Source organism: Macrobrachium nipponense, chromosome 1 (genome assembly GCF_015104395.2).
Source record: "Macrobrachium nipponense isolate FS-2020 chromosome 1, ASM1510439v2, whole genome shotgun sequence".
NCBI classification, from domain to species: Eukaryota; Metazoa; Arthropoda; class Malacostraca; order Decapoda; family Palaemonidae; genus Macrobrachium; species Macrobrachium nipponense.
The window spans coordinates 76,004,422-76,018,391 of NC_087200.1; the positions used below are offsets into that span (position 1 = coordinate 76,004,422).

General features: G+C 34.7%; 1 protein-coding gene across 1 annotated transcript in view; it reads right to left on the reverse strand.

Moving 5' to 3' along the window:
- Positions 1 to 267: 267 nt before the first annotated feature.
- The window catches only part of LOC135219386 (lachesin-like), a 158,487-nt gene continuing 144,784 nt past the window's right edge, over positions 268 to 13,970 (reverse strand). The window contains exons 6-8 of the mRNA XM_064256117.1: positions 7,989 to 8,137; positions 2,802 to 2,925; positions 268 to 1,556 (exon numbers count right to left, since the gene is read on the reverse strand). Of these exons, the coding sequence (XP_064112187.1) occupies positions 2,810 to 2,925; positions 7,989 to 8,137 (265 nt within the window). The 3' untranslated portion in view covers positions 268 to 1,556; positions 2,802 to 2,809. The remainder of the gene's footprint in view (positions 1,557 to 2,801; positions 2,926 to 7,988; positions 8,138 to 13,970) is intronic.

Sequence of the window (13,970 nt, forward strand, 5' to 3'; positions counted from 1 at the left end):
TCTCTCTTCTCTCTCTCTCTCTCTCTTCTCTATCTCTCTATATAATTATATATATAATATATATTATATATATAGGTAATATATATATAAATATTATATATTATATATATATGTAAGTATTCTATATATATATATATTATATATATTATATATATATCTATCTTATCTATCTATAATATATATATATATATTATATGGATATATATATATATGGATATATATATATATATATATATATATATATATCATAGTATATATAAAGCATATTTCTTATTTCCTGACATGTTATGACTGAATTTAGTCTCCTCTAGCTACAGACATTACCTAGAAATTTAAGTTTATTCAGACAAACATTTATTCGAACGTAAGAAAATGAACTTTTTTCTGAATCCCAAGCAACACATGACAAAATTCATTCGTTGCTCTGTCATCTTCACTAGCTGTTTTTGTCATATTTTCTCTTCTGGGGTGAGGCCCAAATTGAGGTGTTTCCATTGTCGCCTGTCTTGTGCACTTTCTGCCAAAATTTCTATTTCCTCCAGGTCGTCATATACCTCCTTTATTCTTCGTTCTGTTACATAATATTATCTTCTACATCTCTGGCTAACTGATGTTCATAATTGCTTATCACATGTCCAAACCATCGCATTTTTTGAGGTCTCAGTCTATTCAGAAGCCACCGAACACCACATCTCTCTTCCATTTCCTCAATTGCGACCTTCCCACCAGCCAGATTAACCGCCAATATGAAAACAGCTTCCATGAATCCCTCAAGATACCTGTTTCCGATGTTTCTTTTTCTAAAGGGAACAGTGGAATGACAGACATTTCACAAGATGCAGTATGTGACGAGCTGAAAACCTTGTAACCGCCGAAGATGTCGTGTTCCTTGACGTCAGTATCAGTAACCAGGAACGGAAAGGTTGCTCTCCCGAGAGAGGCTCATGACAGATTGTTGGGGAAGTGAATGGAATGACGCTGCAGGTACTGAGCCCCTTCTTACATTGTTGTCATTATTGTAAAGTAGTGTAATGATACCCAAATGTGTTCGTCCCGGTTGATAGAGCAGAGTCCAGAGCTCCACACCAGGCCTCTGACATCCTTTAACACTTAACACCTTACTACACATAAAAACCGCCTTCCAAGAAAGGCCCATTTTGGCGCAAGGCGGCTTCGTTACACCAACCATCAACCAACCAACACTTAAAGGTCCCATTTCTAGATTCTCGGTGGATTAGTTCTAGAATGAGATGAAGTTAAGGAAGTTGGACAGCTAAGAGGGAAAAGACCAAAGGGAACGAAGGAGAAGTAAAAGATAGAGAGTACTGCAGCTCGAGGCTGAAGGGCGTTGCACACATCTGCTGATAACATCTGCAGTGCGCCTCGTCAAGCACACTGTAGGCGGTAGCTAAACACCATGATGGCCCCCTTCCCACCAGAAATTTAGTCATATTTAAAAGGGTAGTTTTCGTGTAGAGTTGCCACGGCGATAAGGATGTGTTTACAATTGACAAAACTGCAGGCCAACGAACTTCTATCATCCTTCGTTATGAGTCCTGCAAATATTGAAGAAATATGAACATGTAGATGGTTAATCGTCTTTGATTCTGGTTAAAACGTTACAACACAGTGCTGAAATCTGATACCATTATTCCCCTGAGCTGTTTCTCATCCTTTACCTGCACATTATTATCACGGTTTTGAATATTTAAAGAACAAGCCTTTTCAACTATTCATGGTCTGTCGAATGATAGTTAATTGATAATCACCTTGGGTCCGGATGTCATACAGATTTATAGCAGTTATATTTTAGTATATGTAATATATATATATATATATATATATATATATATATAATATATATGTACTATATATATATATATATATATATATATATATATGTGTGTGTGTGTGTGTGTGTGTGTGTGTGAGTGTGTGTGTGCGTGTCTGTGTGTGTGTATGTGTGTGTGTATTACAGTAGGCATTGCACCATCTCCAATGTGTTCCTTTTGAAGACAACAAACTCTCTCAAAGCAGTCATTATTGAATATTTAAATTGTTTCAGAATTGATCAATGAGTAAATTTTATTTGAGTTAATTAATGTGCTATTCATTAGACTCTTTCATAGAATAATGCGACTAAATTTTACTCGAGCTAATTTTCTGACAATATGCGAACAAACAAGTAGTTAATCTTCAACTTGGTGTCTGATTTATTTTCGTAGTCCTGGTTGATAATCCATGCTCGTCAAGGCTCGCTCTTCAGTCTCTGTCATTCCTCTTAATCACTCGTCACACGGAAGAGAGAGAAAGAGAGAGAGCTTCGAAAGGCACCGATAATTATCGACCCGTCATGTCCGCCAATCAGTGACCAAGTTTCTGGCTAACTAGTTTTTCTTTCGCAAATCGTGAATTACAGTGAACTTATCTGAAACATAAAAATTCACGGGATGCTGTATGAACAAGATCCCGTGCTGGCGTAAGGCCAGCTTCATCTTGAACAACAAGAACACTTTAGCTGCATTTGAAGAGAATTTTGCGAAATAATACAATACTCTCTGAGACTTGAATTATTAAATGAATATGAAATAATTGCTAAATGTTTAATATTGATAAATGATAAATGGAGTCATTTTTGCAAAAAGCTAACCAAACTCCACCTCAAATTAAATAACACTGACTCGATTTCTAATCGTGAAAACTACATTGAGTATGTCCATCCCATTTCTCTCAGTAGGTTCATGTGCCGACATACCTTCCTGCGTGCGGGTACAGTGTCGTGCATAACAAATATAACCTACCCAATGTCTCATGGGCACCACAGAAATGACATCAAGGTCATTAGCAGAATGATTCCTAATATGACTCTGGGGTCACAAGTGACGCAAGACGATCTGGCCTTATACACGGCGGCAGATTCCTCCCCTGAAAGAAGGCAGAAAAATATTATTATAATAATATATAATATCATCGTTTCTGTTGTTATTATTATTTTTATTATTATTATTATTATTATTATTATTATATTATTATTATTATTATTATTATTATTATTATTATTATTATTATTATTATTCAGTAAGACGCTATGTCCCGTTGCTCTAAACTCACACAGATCTCGTCGAAGAACATTTCTTAAATTAGGACTGAAAGTGGAACAAGCCAAAGATAAAGAAGTTGAACAGCAATGAAAGAAAACACCAATAGGAACGGATGGGAAGAAATAGTCAGAAATGAATTAATCTGGGCGCTTCACCGCGGTGCATATCATACGCATTATATTTGCATATTATTTTTCTTGATTAGTTTCAATTCTTTTATGTAATATTCATCCCTCACCAATATATAGTTTTCATCTCTATCACGCACTTTCTCAGGAACAAATTTTTGGGCCATCTTTCATAAACACTTTGCAGGCTGTGAAATGATAATGTAAATTTTGGTCAGTGCCCGACATCAAGTGACTTTAACTGTGGCGTTTGCGGAGGGAAGCCCTCTAATCTCTCTTGCCTCCAGTCGAGATACTCTTCAAATGTAAAAGTCAACATTCTGAAGGCAAGTGACTATTTCTTGAATCCCTGTACTCTGCGCCGGTATCAGAGAGTTTATCCAACTTTTCCATTATTCATAATCTAACAACTTGTACTTCGTTTTTAGTTCAAAGACAGCCAAGCTGGTTGCGTGGTGTTTTAATGTTTTTACTCAGGGGAGAGAGAGAGAGAGAGAGAGAGAGAGAGAGAGAGAGAGAGAGAGAGAGAGAGAGAGAGAGCAAGAGCAAAACTAGTCAACCAGGTCTTATGAAGCTTAAATGTCTGGTTTATCAAAAGTTTAGAGAGAGAGAGAGAGAGAGAGAGAGAGGAGAGAGAGAGAGAGAGGTGCCATGCACCAAAGACGAGAAAGTTCAAGTGTTCCGTTTACTACATTTTTAATGCTAAGGCAACCAAGTTGGTTGTATGGAACACAAATACTTTAATTCAGTATAGGGATCAGAAGAGAGAGAGAGAGAGAGAGAGAGAGAGAGAAGAGAGCTCAGAAACCGTTAAACTAAGTACATTTAATGTTCAGAGAAACGAGAATGTCTATTTAAGTAATTTCAATAGACGCGTGAAAAAAGGTGAAGAACCATTAAAGTGATGCTAAATATGACTTATGTAAAGACTGTTGATTGCAAATCAGGTTTTTTTCTTATATTTCTGGATTTAATTGAGTTTAAAAGTTTAAATGGTTATCGTCAATGTCGTCAAAGTCTCTGTAATTACCAAAATTTTCATCACTTGTAGGTTGTTTAATCATTATGAGTATTATGAGTAAAAGTTGAATGATCTCAGCCACATTGATATTAATAAATGCAAAATAGATTTTCTAGACAGTGGCACTTGAGTGGAAAATTAGACCCCAAAACTAGCAGTAAACAAAGCGTTCTTATTTTTAATTGACAACGGTTGCATAAAACGAAGACAGCAGAAAGTCAGTAGGTGTTAGTCAAGGCTTCATTGACAGAAAAAATTAGAATAGGCTAAATATGTGACCTTGGTATGGGTTACATATTAATCTGAAAGAGTATTTTTACGAGAACACTGAATCATAAGTGTTAACTATAAATGAGCAACTCATTAATTATTTCTTGCTTAAATGCACTATCTTTATTTTCCCTTAATACTTCATAAAAGAAATGATAACTTCGATTTGAATCATAGGACTCCGAGATCTAACTAACTTGGGATAATTCTAGCATTCCAGATTTGATGTAGTATGCTGGAAAGACTTCAGTTTTTCGATAGACAGGTTATTATGGTATGGTATAACAGTAATTTTAACTTTCTAAGACTGCTTGTCGAACTTACCACCCACCTCCCTGCCTCTCATTACCTATGTGTGAAAATTCGTTGTCTTTATCTGCCATTGAAAATTTAATATGCTGCCAACACTCGCCATGGTTAGTCTTTTTCAGTTATCTACCTTGTAAAGAGCAAATTTATTTGTTCGCTTACGTGTGCGAGTCAGTTGATGGAAAACAGTTGCTGGAAAACAGTTGTTCGATGGCAACTGTTCAAAACGCGTAAGTTCGATCACACAACATCTAGAAAAGTATTCGTAATGCGCTGAATGTATTCAGATCAACCAGAATGAGGTACTCATATTTGATAATGTTTACCCTCGTAAGAGAATTGGCAGATTTTAAACAGAACGAGACAGGCAAGCCATTTTATGATATGGTGGGTTCCTCATAATAGAGAGAGAGAGAGGAGAGAGAGAGAAGAGAGAGAGAGAGAGAGAGAGAGGTTCACACTGTAAGGTGTTGGTTACGTCCAGGAAGTAATCTGATCTATTTTTAAATATGCATTCAAGTCGATTTGATAGACCCGAGCAAAAAAAAAAAAAAAAAAAAAAAAAAAAAAAAAAAAAAAAAAAAAAAAAAAAAAAAAAAAAAAAAAAAAAAAAAAAAAAAAAAAAAAAAAAAAAAAAAAAAAAAAAACGAGATAGAGAACCATCTGCGTATGTTAGATTCAACTTACGGAAAGACTTCTCTATTAGAAATCAGGCTCATTTTCATTTCTGAGATCAATTGAGTTGAAAAAGTCTTCGTCAAGTTCTCGGTGATTAGCTATTTATCATTACTTACAAGTTAGTGAGTTGTCATTACGGGTAAAATTGGAACAAGCTCAGCAAAACAGAATAGTCATTGATACAAATAAAAGAAAATAGTTCTTCTAGAGCAAGGCACTGAAGTGGGAAATTAGATGTTGAAAGAGCAATAAAAAAGCGTTATTATTTTTAACTGAAAACGGTTGGATAAAACAAGACAATAGAAAGTGTAGATTATTGTCAAGGTTTCGTCACAGAAAAATTTAACATGAGCTAAATAATTGACACATAGTAAGGAGCTACATATGAAATTTATGGAGTATTTTGATGAGAAAACTAAGTCATAATAGGCGTTACATAAAATGAATGACTTATCAATTGCTTGTTGCATATATTTAACGGAATATTGAATACTTTGTTTATTTTCTGTTAATTTTTCATCCCAAAATTATAGTCGGTTTAAATCATAGAACTCAGAGAATACTGGAATGTTTCTAGCATTTCATATTTCAGTTAATGTACTAGAAAGACTGGGTTCTCGAAAGTCAGGCTTTTTAAGATTGAATAAAATTGATTTTAAATTTCAAAGATTATAACTGCTTGAAAAAGCCCCCCGCCTTCCACCCCCCCCCCCCCCTTCCACCCCCACCCCCCACCCCACCCCCAACCTCCAACTTCTTATTGCCCTTGAGTGATACTTTCATTAAATTGCTTTTATCTGCCATGAGAAAATTTAATCTTGGTCAACAGCGCTCACCATTGGTCGTCTTTATCAGTTTTCTGAACGTAATGAATAAAGTTTATTGGTTTGCTCAGGTTTGCAGGTCAGTTGCTCGAAAACAATTGTTCGGAAACTGTAGTCGATTCAACAATTGTTCGAACCAGGAACTTCTGCTAAAAGTGTATTCGTAATGCATCGAATGTTTCCAACTCAACCACAAGAGGATGTTCTAATTTTGAATTAGATAACCTTTTTGTGGAACTATCAGATTTAAATAAAGCGAAACAGGCAATCTATTCCATTATTTCATGGATTTTTATTCAATGAAGATAAGTAAGTGAGACCAAAGATTTATTGGAAATGCTAGATTTTGCAAACAAGTGTACTTAAAGGTCGTTATATTTAAGTTCAAGTTCAACTGATCACGAAGGAAATTCGATGCTGTTATATAATGTAGGCTGATCCTTCTATTGACAAACGTGGGATGAATAACATAATATATATTCATTTGTTTTTTTCCAAAGTCTTACTTAAATAGCCATGATGGATAAAATTTCATCACATAAAAAATAAAAAAATATGAACACACATTATTATCAAAAGAAACCAATAAAAAAGGATTACATCTTCCATTAAAAGCAAATGCGTTTTTAAAAATGTGAATTCGAATGGAAGATAGACGGAACTGGTGTTTACAGCTCCGTGTCTTCCGAGGTCTTGGTTTGATCAGCCGTTCAATTGAACAAATGTGTTTCGAACAATCGAACTGTTTTTGGAACAACCCTTCTCGAAGAACCATTCAGTCATTTTGTTTATTTCAATAAAACAAACACAGATCAACCAGAATCTTAAAAAAAATAAAATAAAAAAAATCTGTATAAGACGAAATCAATAAGACGTAGCCTAGGTTTCCGAACGCGCGCGCGCAAAAAAAAAAAAAAAAAAAAAAAACAAAAAAAAAAAAAAAAAAAAAAAAAAAAAAAAAAAACGAACGTCTGAAAGAAATATTATCGATAGAATTCAGGCAGATCTTTTACCAAAGTCAATCGTCAAATGGTTGCCCAGTCCGATTGGTTAAAACGTACCTTTTCAGAGTGATTTGTGGTGCGATAAATTTGGACTCTTTATGGGGCCTGTTAGTTGAGGATCGAGAAGAACGTGAATAGAAATAAAAGTATTCGAACCTGCTACTCCTCTCAACATAATGCCCTCAGTATGTGGGCAACACTTACAGTTAAGAAGTCTTTTTGGCGAGACATATATAATTCTAGTTGCGTTAGGACTCATAAATCATTTAATGATTTGTAAGTAGTAAACAGTCAACTTGTTATACCACTTGATAAAAGTCATGATAATAGACAGAGTACCCTAAAGGCCTCGATTGCGACAAAACTCGTTAAACCACTTAATAAAAGCTATAAATAATAAAGTACTTATTAGGCCTTAGGTCGACTCATGACAAACCTCGGTAACCCACTAATTATACTCGTAAGTCATAAATTATAGCCAGTACCCCTGAGGTCTTGGTTGCAGCAAAACTCATTAAACTACTTGATAAAAATCATAAATAGCAGTGAGCCCCTAAAGCTTTGGTTATGACAACACTCTTTAAACCACTTGATAAAAGTTATGAATAATATACAGTACCCTAAAGGCCCTAGTTGAAAAAAAAATCGCTTACCGTTGACGACGTGCACGAGAACGGATGCTGAGTCGGCGAACTGAGGGACGCAGGAGTAGTTCCCGGAGTCATTCTTGCCTGCTCTGGTCAGGAAGAGCTTCGAAGTCGTGCGGACGGGCGTTTTCTCGATCTCTATGCTTACGCCTCCTCTGATCACGCACACGGAACAGGAGGAGGTCGCGTGATGGTCATGCGGCAGGTGAGAGAAAGCGAAGAAGAGTTAATGGTGAATCTAGAAGCTGAAAGGCAGCTACAGAATCAAGGTAATGGTTGCACATGATTGATTTATTGATTATAGTTGATAAAACTGGCGTCACAACACCTAGGTTATTGACGCCGTAATAAATTTGAAAAAAGACTGAAAAGTAAATAAGTAAATAACTTTAAAAGTAGCTTCATATGACACACACACACACACACACACACTATATATATATATATATATATATATATATATATATATATATATATATAGATATATATATATATTATATATATATATATAGGTATATATATATATATATATCATATACATATATATATATATATATATACTATATATATATATATATATTTATATATGTATATGGTATATATATATATATATATATATATATATATATATATATATATATATATATATTATATATTATATATATGTGTGTGTACTGCAAAATCAGATCCATTAACGTATACTACCACATACACATATTGCATATTACTATGTGTACAATTTAAGATTTATTATTGAGGAGGCGGACCTCCCTAGCAAAGATGCAGAAGTGCTCCAGAGTAGCTTCTTTTCGGAATATAATTTATACCTCTTTTCCTTAGACTTTTAATAAAATGTATTGTTGGATGGAAAAGCTTAAAATTTCACCGATCAAGACTGATATGTATTAGAGTAATTTCTTATGAGAACGAAATTAATTTCTCTTTTTCTGGGGCTTACATTAAAAACTTTACGATACAGAATCAGCCTTCGTTATGTGCCATAAGTGTTTAATCACCTAGGTATAGTAAAAAAAAAACAGATAGTCATTTAGTGGGCTCGTTTTCTTATAAGTTGTTTACCATACAAAAAATAACTTGTAACAGTTTGCAATCATTTTAAGTAGCTTAGTCTGTACTCCGGGTTAACAACAGTTTTTATTGTAAGTGTGCGACTTCAATTTACACTTACCTACGCTCTTAAAGAGATTGTTATGTAGGATACACAACACACTATTTTAGCAATACATAACAATACAAATTTTAAAAATTACCATAATATTTTTTAATCCCTTCATTTCTTCTCTCAACTTTCGGATTTCATGCTTCAGCTTCCAGTTCGTTTCCTTCATCCCCCGAATGACACAATACTATTTTCTTCCTTTTCCATTCTTTATTTTGGGCATTTTTCACTCCAAATAAAATATCGGGCGACGTTTCTGTAACTCCCTCAGGAATCGCTTCTCGAAGAAGGAAAACGACTGAGTAAAAGGATGACCATAAACTTAAGCCGCATTGAAAGATTCTTTCGGGCTCTTTTGTATGCCAAACTGGTCAGCCCTTGGACAGAGAAACCCAATTTCCCCCCAAAAAAGGGTAAAATAAGAAAGTACGATGAAAGAAGAATACGATAAACACAGACAGATAAACGAATAAGCAGCGGATGATGAACTGGAAAGTTGCCTAAAATATTAAAGAAAATTTTTTTTAACTATAATTTCACTGCAGATCTGCTGTTGCGAGGAGTTTAGTTTAATTAAATTTACGAAAACGGCGTTTCATTACCGCATAATATCCACATATCACAGTGTGGTGACATAATGGTAAAATATGTACAGATTAGAATTCTTTGGGAAAAAAACTAATTTTTTGTCGATATCTGACTTTTTTATGTATTTATTTTCAGACATGATTTATATTATTTTACCATAAAAATTTTTTTCTCTTGGTTGGGTTGGCTTAATTAGTTTTGAAGTTCTCATGTTTTCAGGAAGCACTTTTGGGATAGAATTTGTACCTGTGCGCCTTAATCACAGATGTACGAATTTGGATGGCCTTCCAGAAAGGATATATATATGAATATTATATATATATAATAGAGTATATATATATATATATATATATATATATATATATATATAATATATATACTATACTATATATATGTATATAATATATATATATATAGTATATATATATATATATATACTATATATATATACTATATATATTATATATATATATATATATATATATATATATCTATATATATATAAAGGTATATGCCACAAGGGAAAATAACATAGGAGTATCCGCGAGATCTTTCGACGTTCAAACGTCCTTTACTTACCAGATGAATTGACTTACATGAGGAAATGACAATACATGAAAGGTCGTATAACTGACAGATAGGGATTATAAAGAGATTAGTACCTAGAATCCGACACAGCTGGAAGATGAGTAACCTTCCCAAACAAGCAAAAACATGGGTACAATTAAAAGTTAAAACTATTTTCTTTCTCCGTGTTGCTTACACTATAAAATTTTTGTGGGCTTTATGGTGTAAGCAACACAGAGAAAGAAAATTCTAAGAACATTCTCAGTTTGCCTTATTTTAACAGATTTAAAACCATTAAATCATTGCTAAAAGCCTTTAAGGTCAACCTTGTTTTTACTATAATAACTCACTAAACGGAATATTAATAAAAAATGGCCCCAGAGAAAGCAACAACATAATATATAAAATTCCATGTATGGATTGTCCCTCATTTTATCTCAGACTGTCGAGCAAGGGCTTACAAGTAAGGTTAAGCCAGTATAAATATTATGTAAAAAACTGGGCAAACATCTAATGCAATATTCATTCATTTAAGTGAAAACTACCACCGAATAATTTGGATTGGTAGTTCAGTAATTGCAAGGTCAAAAGATGTCTTATCACGAAATCTTTTAGAATCTGCTTTAATACAACTTACTTCTCATTGTAATTTCAATATTACCCGTGGCCTGTTTCATTTAGACCCTTGTATTTGTAACATGTTTAAGAATGACCTCAAAGATATAATTACAGACTTAAATAAAAATTAGTTGCCTTAGAGATATCTTCGTGTTATATGTATGTTTAATATGTATTGTGAAGATGTATCGTGAATATGTTTTTGTTTACCAAAGTTCTGAATAGCTGTCAACTATAATAATCCTTTAATTGTCTTGTCCTTGTGTCTGAGCAGATTGTCGTGAACTTTTAATTGTACCCATGTTTTTGCTTTTTTGGGAAGGTTACTCATCTTCCAGATGTGTTGGATTCTAGGTACTAATCTCTTTATAATCCCTATCTGTCAGTTATACGACCTTTCGTGTATTGTCATTTCCTCATGTGAGTCAGTTCATCTGCTAAATAAAGGACGTTTGAACGTCGAAAGATCTCGTAGATACTCCGTTGTTTATTTTCCCTCGTAGCATATACCTTTATTTATGGATTTATCACGTTCCTACTTTCGTGATTCAGCTATACATACATATATTTATATATATATATATATATATATATATATATATATATATATATATATATATATATATATATATTATATGTAAATCTTCGTTTCTTCAAAATCTAAATCTCCGGAAGTTCTTCACCGATTGCTTTAAAATTTTGACACAACATTGCATTCGAATACACCATGTTTTTATAACAGGGTTTCATCCTTCCTCCCGCCCCTCCTAAGGGGGCGGGGTGAGAAGGGATTCCCTGAAACGGAGCTTGTTCTGACCATTAAGCGGGGCTGGTTATGCCCGTAGACTTAGTTACTTTACTAATTTATCATACATGATTTCTGCATATGACTCATTTGGAAAAAAATGCTACAGGGTAAACATCAATGACATCAAAGAGGTGAAGTTTGAGAAGGGGGTTATCAAAGAGGGAATGAGAGGGAGAGGAAGTAAGAGAGAGTAGATGGGGTGTTAGGGAGAAGAAAGAGGAAAAAAGTGAAAACAGAGAAGGGGTTAGGCGAGAGGAGAGATTTAGAGTGGGTGTAGAGAGAGAGAGAGAGAGAGAGAAGATTAGAGAGAAGAGAGAGAGAGTTGGTATTTAGTGAGAAAGAAAAAGAGGGGAAAGAGACAGTGATTGTTGTAGAGAAAAAAAGAGGGTAAGAGAAGGGAGCAGGAGGGAGAGAGAGAGAGAGAGAGAGAGAGAACTGGGGTTGTTTGGGATGAGAGAGAGAGAGAGAGAGTTGGTATTAGTGAGAAGAAAGAGAGGAAGAGATGATGATGGTTGGAGAGAGGAGAGAGTAAGAGAAAGGAGCTTTCTCTTTTCTTTCTTTTCCATTTAACCAAACTGAGCCACAGCAACACGTGGCTAGGTACAGCTAGTATACAATAAAATCCAATTGGATCTCGGTTGTCCTCCTCTGGGTGACAGTATGGTTTGTCCTCCACGGGTGTAGCTGGGGTAGGTAGGGGAATGGGAGGGTAGGAGAGACATCCACCCTCCTGCAAACCCGTTAGTCCGCGCTGAGTGGGGGCATGATAGGTAGTGGATCGGGAAGCTATGGGAAACAGCAGCTCAGAGTTACAGTGTGTTTAGTATACGCAAACAAGCTCACACACTCACACATATATATATATTTATATGTGTGTGTGTGTGTGTGTGTGTGTATGAGACTGGTAAAAATGTTCTGTTACAACAGAATTCCATCTAATGAAAGGAGCCCATAAAAATGCCAAAATATAGAGAGAAAATACTATATTTCAGAGACTGCTGTCTCTCTCTTCAGGTAGATGAATAAGAAAAGTTACAGAAAAAGTGGTATTTATACCAAGAGATCCATCCACAGGTAAGCCAGTTTAGGTCCCTCCCACTAATAATCTTCCTTTAATCCTCTTAAGTGTTGGTTAAATTAAAATTTTATCAATGTCATCTGAATCCTATGTGCCCTTTGAGATGCACATTACCTGTCTCTGTTTAATCAAGGCCGATTCCATCATCTGACTCTTGTACCGGCATTTGCTGCTATAAATTATATGTAACAAGTTCCAGTTTATTCTGTGGTTATGTTCATTTATATGGTTGAAAATAGCAGAGTTCTGTTGTCCATACTTATCTGACCTTTTATGTTGTATCAATCACTGGGGAAGAGATTGGTCACAGTCCAGGCATGGGATTTTGTAAACGCCTGTGTCCTTGGGGAAGTCTTTTGTTGGATGTAAATCAGGGATTTGGCTAAGGTGTTTGGGTAAGTAAATGCAAAAGGGTTAGATTTTCTGAGAGTCTGGGTCACTGTCTTGTTCCTGTCCAGGTGTGGAGTTTTTATTTTATTGCTGAGTGTTTCTCTGGTCTTGTCTTGAGGGGGTCGGTAAAAAATTACTTTTGCTCTGTGAATTGCTTTCTCAGTTATATGGTCGGGTACCTTAAAGATGAAACCTACTTACGAAGTAGTTCAAATTCTTTTTCCAGGAAGTCTGGGGAACAAATTCGTAAGGCTCTTAAGAATAGGTTGCTGGCTACGGCTATCTTCATAGGACTGTCGTGATAGCTAAAGTAGTGAATGTATGAAAGTGAGAAAGTTGGTTTTCTGTATATGGTGAATTTGTATTCTGTCGTGTCTGATTATTAAAACATCAAGGAAATTAATTTTGTTGTCTGTTTCCCTTTCAACTTTGAATTAGATGCTGGGGAATAATGCTTTTAATTTTGAAAGGAATTCATTAAAATTGCCCCATCTATTATCCCCAAATGTTAGAATATCATCTACATATCTCATCCACAGCATGTTTATGGGTTATATTGCATTTATTACTGTAGTTTCAAAGTATTCCATGTGCAAATTGGCTAAAACCGGACTTAAAGGACTACTCATACTACACCCGAATATTTTCTTGTAGAATGATTCTCTAAATGAAAATACATTATTAGATACACATAATTCAACTAACTTTATTATTTTGTCAAGGGCCAATGGGAAATGATCTGAACAGGGTGCTAATGTT